Here is a 9,958-nt window from a genome sequence, read left to right on the forward strand (position 1 = left end):
AGAATGGGGGACTGAATCCTGGGAAGCAATGACTCTAAAAAGGACTTGACATTCATGCTGGGTAATCACCTGAACATGAGCTCCCAGTGTGACACTGTGGCCAAAAGGGCTAATATGATCATTGGATATATAAATAGAGAATATAGAGTTGGAGTAGGGAGGCTACTCTGATGTCCACAGTTCAGATAGGGTGTGGATAAATTTGAAAGTTTAAGAGAAGAGCCACAAAGAGAAGGTTAAGTAGTGACTTGATGACAGTCTATAAGTATCTACATGGGGAAGAAAAAATTGATAATGGACTTTTCAGTTCAACAGACAAAGCTTTAATAAGATCCAATGGCTTGAAGTTGGAGCTAGACAAATTCAGATGGAAATAAGTTGCATAATTTTAACAGTGAAAGTAATTAATCTTTGGAACAATTTACCCAAGGCTTGTGGTGGATTCTCCATCACTGGCAATTTTTAAATGAAGATTCGATGTTTTTCGATAAGATATGCTGTAGTTCAAAGAGGAATTAATTCAGGGAAGTTCTGTGGCCTGTGTTATGCAAGAGGTCAGACTAAATGATCACAGTGGTCCCTTCTGCCTTATAATCTTTGAACCAAATCTGTGATGGGTCAGATCTTCAACTGATGTGCAAAATTGTGAGTTTTAAGTATTTTTTGTTATTAGCAATTTAAATGTTCACAGTTTTAGGAAATTATGGGGGGAGATCTGGGAATGGGGGAGAGACAGACAATGTCATTAGACTTCAAGATTCTAAAAGTTAAAGCTTTAAAACTGTTAAAACATCAATTGTCAACATCGCATGTTAAAATACATAAAGTAAATATCCTTAAATTAAAGTCTAATAATTTTTTTAGCAACATTTTTCTTACTTTTCCTGTCTGAATTTTTGATTACCATCAGTGGAAATGTTGTTTGTCTCTATGTGTATGATGAAATTGACATTTACCAGTATCTACCTATAACAAATCTAATCATGACAAGTCTACTTATAACCTTTTAGAACAGCTTCCTATTGCAAAATTCCTAAAGTATGCAAGATTGGGTATGCAAGATTGGGCATTTGTATGCTATCTAGCCAAATACATTCAGATGATTGAATTTATGTGCTATAGCAAAATTTTCTGAAGCGTTTGTGAAGTCCAGGATAGTGAATCTTTTTCTTTTTTTCTTTCCCCATTTGTTTCTTAAATAAAAAATCTAGGAAATTAGGAAAGAGAGATTATGCTTTGCAATCAGTGGAGTATTCTATTTAAGTATTTTTGAAAATCCACTAGGCACCTATCTGCATGCTTAAGTGCCTAAATACCTTTGAAAATCTGACTCTGAAATGCCTAAATCTCTTTTGAAAATGGAATTTATATTCCTAAATCACTTAGATGCTCTTTAAAATTTTACACTCAAAATCAAGGAATGCGTAATCTAGAGGGAAATTATATAAAAAGTCTAAGTCAACAAAGATGTACAGAACCATTTTGACAATGAAAATACTATAAGAAAGAAGAATATATAGTATAAAAACCTACATGTGAATATCTTAGATTGGAGGAAAAAAACCTATAAGGTTATACTGTTGTTTTGGAACAATATTGTATGGGATCATGTAGTTAAGGACTTCATTGTAACACATATGTGCATACAAATGCAGAGTTTTGTAATAAACATATGTATTTCAGGGGCACTCTGGTTGCAACGTTGTTTGAATCGGTGACCCTGGAGGTTTGCCCACTAAAATTATCTTATTAAAATGATACATTTTGCTATTCTTTTTCTAGGCATTTAACAAAAACAACCTGATCTTGGAGGAGAGAAACAAATACTTCAATCCACATCTTACTGCAAAGACCTATTCTAATGCCTATTTTACAGATCTCAATAATTATGATGAGTACTAATGGATTTGTGTATTTTCTGGCCTCTGGTAACTCCCCAATCCCCCAAAGCCTGTGCTACATGACCGCTCATGTGTTTGAGGCTTCAGAGATGAAGTTCGGAGACATTTCAAGCACACTCCAAGTCATCAGTGTCCCATTGCTGCCAAAAAAACAAAAACACCTGTATGTGACATGATGTTCCCTTTTGCAATAGTGAAAGGTTGGCCTGCAGTACGGAATGCAGATTTAATAGCTGGGCATAGTGGAATGAGTCCTGAGGAGTATATCACTTTGTTCGTGTTTATAAATGTTCAGTCAGATTTCTCTAACATGTTGCAAACTAATTTCTTGCGCTTTTTAAAAGACTGTAACCCCTTTGAAGAGGGTGCCAGGAATATGACTTCTATTTCCTTTTGGACATTGTCTGCTTGTTTCCACTGGGTTTGAGGAGAAAACTCTGCATCTAGCAGTGGGGCCCTCTGAGGAGTCTTCCTGACATTATATTGCCAAAAAAGCTCATAGAACGTTGAGTAAATGATGAGGAGAAATTTGGCAGCACAGTGTTATTTTGTAGTAACTACAACAGTCCAGAGTTAATCTTCCTAGACTGTGAAGTGTTTTGGCTGGAACTCTTGGAAGTTTCCCAGCTGTTTACATCTTGAAGCAAACAGAATATACCAAGAGATATGCTTCTTGTGACAAAAAGGGAAATCTGAAGAATAGATGGTTCAAAGTTGAGATAATTTAAGCCTTCATCTTGTTTATTTTATTTTTTGGGAGGTTACGTTTGAACGTTTTCTGCACGTCGTTAGTAACCTAATGTTACTGTACTGTATGGACTTGCATGACTCATGGCATTCCAAAGTCCTCTTCTCCTCAGAGTGTGCATATGGAACCCACTTGACTAGTCTGCTGTAGCATCCAAAAACATGCCAATGAGTGGCAGAAACAACCGTACCATGATTTATTCACCACACCCTTTCCTTGACACTCCTGGGAACATATGCCTAATAATAGAATTGCTTTTCTTTTCTCAAGTCCTTGTTTATACATGCCTGTTTGAAAACAACAACAACAAAAGGAAGAAAAAAGTGCCAGATGTGTTATGAAAAGCATTGTTTTCATCTTCTTGATGTGTCTGATCCATGCTAATCAATCTGTGCCAGGACCATTAATAATGTTGTTTAAAGTGGGCTTCCTTTGAGGCTCTTATTGATGTGAATATTTAACATACTAGCTGCTTTTTAAGCTGTCACTTTTAAATTCTTGTGCAATGGCAGGTGAGGAAACAGTAGCAGTCCTCAAATGATAGCCCAACTTCTCTTGGTCTCCTCTTCACCCACCACATCTGTAACATTTATATTTTTGGAAGAGAAATTCCTGGTGTACCATTGAAGTGAAAATGGCAGGGGTGTGGGACATTTGTTTAGCCCAGAGTGCTGAACCATATATATCATAAAAGGACAATTCAGAGACTTCCTAAACAAAATTAAAAAGTGAATAAGAAGGTTTAAATCATTGCCTGTTTTTAAACTATACACCATAGATTATCACGTCAGAAATTTCAAAAGGGGGGTGGATTGCGGGGAGAAAATGCAAAGTGGAGATGCTTCAACATGGGAGAGCCTGTGGTCTTTAGATTAAAGTATAGATAGACACAAACAGAAAAGGTTTGCAAAGGCAAATATTATAATATAATGGATCAAAATTCTGCAAGGTAAATCTATTAAAAAATGCCAAGGAACATAGAATTTTGTGTGAGTGTGTGTATGACTTTAGAATCATAGAGTATCCAGGTTGGGGGAGGGATAGCTCAGTGGTTTGAGCATTGGTCTGCTAAACCCAGAATTCTGAGTTCAATCCTTGAGGGGGGCACTTAGGGATCTGGGGCAAAATCTGTACTTGGTCCTGCTAGTGAAGGCAGGGGGCTGGACTCAATGACCTTTTTGGGTCCCTTCCAGCTCTATGAGCTAGGTATATCACCATATATTATTAATATCTCAGGAGGTCATCTAGTCCAAGCCCCTGCTCAAAGCAGGACCAATTCCCAGACAGATTTTTGCCCTAGATCCTGAAATGGCCCCCTCAAGGATTAAACTCACAATCTTGGGTTTAGCAGGCCAATGTGCAAACCACTGAGCTAGCCCCCTCCTTTTAATAGCCCTGTAACTTACATGGCAAGATTCTAGACTAATTATGGGAATAATTCTTCATAACGTCTGAAGAAGTGAGGTTCTTACCCATGAAAGCTTATGCTCCCAAAACTTCTGTTAGTCTTAAAGGTGCCACAGGACCCTCTGTTGCTTTTTACAGATTCAGACTAACACGGCTACCCCTCTGATACTTCTTCATAACGTGTTGTAGTGAGCAATACTTTTGAATTGGAATAGGTTCAAATACCATATCGTACTTAGGTTCAGTGAAAATAATTAAGATTGGTTTCCTAAGTATTTCCACTGGACTATTTTCAATGTTCATTTTAACTGTCAATTAAAAATAAATCCTCCACCCTCAGACAGGTTCACACCAAAAAATATGGTGGCACTAATCCTCTTTCGTCTACCATTGTAATACTGTACTTTTGATGTGTTTCCTAAGAAACTGCCTCACACATTTATTTCCCTTAGGAACGATGAAATTACCTTTTCAAGAAAATTCAGTGGAACGGGGAGGGGGAACTTTCCAAATCATAACCAGTTTGGTATTAGCATCACTCTGCTGCTGCTGCGAAATAAAACACTTCATTTAAATAGTATAAAGAAAATAAAATCTGAATTGCTGCCACTGCCTGAAAAACGAACCAAACAAAACCAACCAACCAAACAAAAAACAAAATTAGAAACCCCACTCTTCTTCCCTGCTTCTCTACTAACAGCAGTGTTAGTCTGGCTTCTGTATTTTAAATTTAGCTTATTAGCTATTAGACCCATAGTTTTTTAAAATATTTAAAGTATCTATCTTTTTATTAAAATTACCTGAAATGAGTCCATGTTTTACTCTACAGTATTTTTGAGGGGTATATATCTAACTATATAGATATATTGGCCATTCCATGTATATTCACTGTATTAGATCTGTGATGGTAATACCCATGGGATAAATTGTGAAGACATATGATTAACTGCATTTAGCCTTCCCTGCACTCTGCCCACTAATCCATCTCCCACAGGACTATTTCAACCATTCCAAATCTCTGAGCAGCTTCAAAGTGATGTCATTTTTTAAAAATAATCAACCTGCCAGAGAAATGTTTCCTTCTTTTCTTTCAAATGTGAAATGTATTTCCTCAAATTACCCTGTGGCCCAAGCTGGGGCAATAATTAGTCCTATAGCACAAAAAGGTTTTATGTCTGTATCTCATGTTCCTTCAGGGTAAGAAATGGCATCTTCATATCACTGGAAAGGGGAGCTCCCAAGTTTCCCAGTGGGACTAGTCTTGGAAGATCCTGAGACATCAGCCTTTAAAGCTGTGACATTTTTGTGTATTGAAAAGTATTTTGGTTAATTTAGAGGTATTTAAAATGTATTAATTGTGTCTATTTGTTCTGCCGCTGAGAGCTGCACAGTTGCACATATGACATTAATGGAGCCTGGCCTTGAAGGTGGACAGATACAAAAGTAGTCCCCCAATCAGATTTTCTTTTTAAATTTTTAACCATTTCTTTAAAAGTTTTTGCTCTAAAATTGGTAGGACACACATTTTGGTGTGAAGTGGATTTCTGACATCTAAATGCACATGAAAATGTTTTTCTTTAAACAATAAAAGTTTGAATTTTTGAAATCCTGTGGACACTTGCATGCAATTCTCATGTAAGCCAGTGGGCATTTGTATGAGGGGAAAATTTGGCCCTAGACTGTTGTTCTTTTCTTGAGAGGGGAATTCAAGTCCCTGACCCCTCTAATTCCCTCCAGTTCTCTCAGAGATTTTTGGCTCTGATATAGTTCTCTGTTCTGGATAAAATATTATATTATTTCTAATGCCAGGATTGGCCATCTCTAAAATACCAGTGTTCGTTCAATACATTCATTTTAAAACTTTCTTTCATTTTGCACTTACGTTTAAATGAAACCGAGACTGAAGTTTAAAATAAAAATTTCTCCAGAACCGGCCAAAATATTTCATCTTAAATCTGTAATTTTTTTCTGTGTAACACTAGTACAAAAAGAAAAAAAGGAAGATTGCAATGCCTGGTGCTGTAAAGTATATGTTTTCATCTGATAGTTCAAATTAGAGCTCTGTGTGTGTGTGTGTGTGTGTGTGTGTGTAGACATTTGGGGCTTGATTCAATATGAGATACATGGGAATATATTGCTCAGTTGTAAAATCCACTACTGTGCTTGCAGATTGTATCTTGTACTTCAATTTGAATCTGAAGACCTTTACTTTCATCTAAGCTTACTTTTAGTAGAAGCTTTTTTTCAGATATCTGCAATTGCCTGCTGCTGCAGCAATGTGTTTCAGATAAAAATAAGGGAGTTTTGGTTGGGGTTTGAGTTTTCATAACAGAGCAGGAGATAGAGGGGTGTTGAATTGGCTTTGATTTTCTATTATATGAAATAATACTAATTAAAATCCTGGAAAGGTATGGGATACTCTGTAAAGTACAGGGAAGTAGTTGTTAACAGTATCAGAATCATACAGAAACCTGAGGGAAGTTTCAAATCAATATAAAATAAAGAGCCACAAGGCGATTCATTAAAGAAAAAAGTGCTCAGCATATTAGACCATATGGCCATACAAAACAGAAAAGAGAGATTTAAAGATGTAAGAAATGTTAATGAAAAGAAATATTTTTTTTTAATTATAGAATAATTAAGGCCCCACTTCAGTAAAGCATATATGTGTTTGCTTATCTTTAAGCACATGAGTAGCCCCATTGAAATAAATGGAATTTAAACACATGCTTAAAGTTTACTGTTTTGCTGGATCAGGGCCTAAGACCCAAATCCTGCAAACACAGACTGGGTTTGGGTGGACTGCATCTGAAGGAAGATAATTCCCCAGTAATTTTAAGGCCTTTAAGGGAGCAGGCTTGACTCCTAAAGTTAGACCTTGGTGACGCAACAGTATTTTGGTTTGTTATTTCCGATCCTGTTTGTGAATAAACTGTGTTCTGCTCCCAGTGTATAGTTTTCAGTCTGGAGAGAGGAAAATGTTAGAGTATTCACACATCTTTAAGAATAGGAAAGACACACTTACAAAGCCAAAAAATGAATGTGACACAAAAGATTTAGTTTCTCTTTTCTGTCTCCTGTCAGCAACTGAGGGTGACCATTCCAATATCAGTAATCTCTTCTGTAAGTATCTGAAACATATATGACACTTGAGACTGAAATTGACATGAAGGTCAGCTAAAGACTCAAAAATGACAGAGAAATATTGCCCACCGTCCAAAGTGTAGTATCCTTCAACTTTGCCAAACGTAATAAAGCTACAGGGCATCTTCCCATTAATAGAAAGAAAAGTCAACATATTCAAACCTGGTCACCAAAAGTCAGGTTCCTAAATCCATCTTTAAATATTTAAATAAAAGTGGCCTGATTTTCAGACCTGCTGAGTGCCCACAGCACCCATTGATGTTAGTGGGAAGGGCAAGTGCTCAGCAACTCTGAAAATCAGATCCCCATAGCTAGGGGTCTAAGTACAGTTTTAGGTACCTATTTTAAATAATGTTTGAAAACTGTGGGCCTTAACTTTCTTTTAAAAAATGACTTGTGCCTTTTTAAAGGTCAGTATTTCATGTATTTCACCTGCGCATTGTTTTTCACAATAAGAAGCAGATATGAATGGAGATTTTTTTTTTAAATAATTGTTTTCATGTGGGTCTCCCTCTGCTCAGGACAGAAAATGAAAGGAAGCCACAATGCTCTTCATATTTCTCTTTTTAATCGGTTCCAAAGATCAGTGAGCTGCCTGTACTGTGCTAGAAAGATAATTATCATGGTTTAAAGAACTTGGGCACTTTTTTATTATTCCCGTGTTAGCACTTACATAGAAAATGAACACAAAAGAGATTGCTAATTTGTGTGTGTGTGTGTGTGTGTGTGTGTGTGTGTGTGTAGGGCATTGGGAGTGGTTTTAATGGTAAACTCATAAAAAATAAGTTCAAAATGTTCATTTCAAAGCACTTGAAGAACATGTACAAAAGTTTGACCCAATGTCTGTTGAAATCAGTGGAAACACTTCCACTGACTTCAATAGACTTTGGATCAGGCACTAAGGAAGTCCTGCTTTTTTTATTAAAAGAATTCCCCCACCTCCTCTGTATTTGAGAGTTGGCTTGCTAAAGAAACAACTCCCTGCGCGTTGTGTTACAAAGATGGATTGCTGATATTTTGTACTGTACTCAAATGACCACATAAATGCCCAAAGGCGACCGCAGCCTCCACCTCCACCATCACATATGTGCTAATACAGTGTCTCTTCAGTATTTTGCAACGATCTACTACATTATTATTGGCAATATAGTAACTGTTGTTATTTTTTTAGGATCCATATAAAAACTGTGTTCATCAAGTTGCTTGTATGCAACTATTCATCTCTGTATCATGCACTTGTTTAGGTGGGGGGAAGTAAGTGGGAATAATTCTCTTGTATTCCTCTTATACAAACCCCAACTCATCACTTCTTGTCTCCTACATATTGTAACACACTTCTGAGAAGAACTAGCTAAGACCATTGGTGTAGAAATAAAATAAAAATACACATGGTACTTCCTGAAAAATTGTGTGAGATTGCCCTGAAATATGTTTCTTTTATACATCATTCATTAGAGAAGATCCAGGACCAGATCTGCAGCTGGTGTAAATCTATGTATCACCATGGGAGTCAATGGAACCGTGCCGATTTATACCAGCTGAGGGGTTGGTCCCTGTTGTTCAGTGTTCATATTGATACTCATGAACTGTTGGGCCGAATCCTGTCCCCATTAAAATCAACCATCATTGTATCAATGGAAGCAGAACCAAGTTTATAGGGCAAAAATACCCCATAATCTCTTTGTGTGTTTTAATCCTTGTTTGTCGCATGTTTATGAGAAACCCCGCATGCACTTCTGTGCAAGAGTGCTTGTGCACACACACACGAATATGCATGGGTGTGCACAGATGCAGAAACCTTCACAGGAAAGGTCTCAATTTGACTTCTTTTAGCCCTTTTTTGTAATTACTTTGACGTTTGTGTTCCCTGTAGCACTCAATACTGGCACTGACAGTGTGTATAGTGACTGAGACCTGATATATAATCATAAAAAAACAGTTTTGTAGTATCAGTTCTAAATGAGTTCCCCGGGAATTTATTGGTTGGCAAGTAATGGTGCTAACCACCCTTGGGCTAGAGAAGTCTATTATTATCACTTAAGAGAAACTGCCAATGAGCTACTCAACTAGTCAATAAAAATTGATTTTAATATCCTTCTGGCTTCCTCAGTGAAGAAAGTATCAAAATTTCTGAAAGGAGCAATCAGTGATCATTCAGAGAGAGAAGTCAGGTTCACTGCTGGTCCACTTGCCAATTTCCTACCCCAAGACATGCTTCACAAATCTTCACTTGGAGACTAAACACACTGAAAACCAATAAACTGCCTACCTTCTAATGAACCTGTTTACACATGGAGCTCCCGCTAGACTGGCAGTTGGGTGCAGTGTTTTCCCCATATCATATCTGCCAAATCTTTATGTCATGTACAGTATAAAATTGTATTATATTTTTTGTACTTATGCTTTATGTAAATAATTTATCATTCAGTTGTATGTGAGCATTGAAAATAAATCCTTAACCTTTAGGAGATCCTAGTAGTGGTGTTTTTTCTGTACACGGTTCTTTCGAGGGCCTTGGTGTCATCCATTCTCCATGTTTGTTTTCCCATTCATTTTGCATAGGGGAAAGTGAAAAATGGTTTTTCTTCTCAAATAAACTCATTGTTATTGGGACTCAGGATTTCCTTATGCTTCATGCTGAAGCAGAGTTGCCCTGGTGTTTTAACTAGGGGAAAATGTGGACCATTAGTAGCACAGAATCCCTGAGCTAAACTATGTACACAAATCTCACAAGTGTATGCATAAACCCTTCATGTCA

The 9,958-nt window shown here is 37.0% G+C and overlaps 1 protein-coding gene across 1 annotated transcript in view; it reads left to right on the top strand.

The window, feature by feature from the left end:
- Positions 1-9,670, top strand: part of SEMA5A (semaphorin 5A) — a 650,839-nt gene extending 641,169 nt beyond the window's left edge. The window contains exon 22 of the mRNA XM_054018095.1: positions 1,783-9,670. Coding sequence (XP_053874070.1) covers positions 1,783-1,902 — 120 coding nt within the window. The 3' untranslated portion in view covers positions 1,903-9,670. The remainder of the gene's footprint in view (positions 1-1,782) is intronic.
- The last annotated feature ends 288 nt before the right edge of the window (positions 9,671-9,958 follow it).

Source organism: Malaclemys terrapin, chromosome 2, assembly GCF_027887155.1.
Source record: "Malaclemys terrapin pileata isolate rMalTer1 chromosome 2, rMalTer1.hap1, whole genome shotgun sequence".
In the NCBI taxonomy this organism is placed as follows: Eukaryota; Metazoa; Chordata; order Testudines; family Emydidae; genus Malaclemys; species Malaclemys terrapin.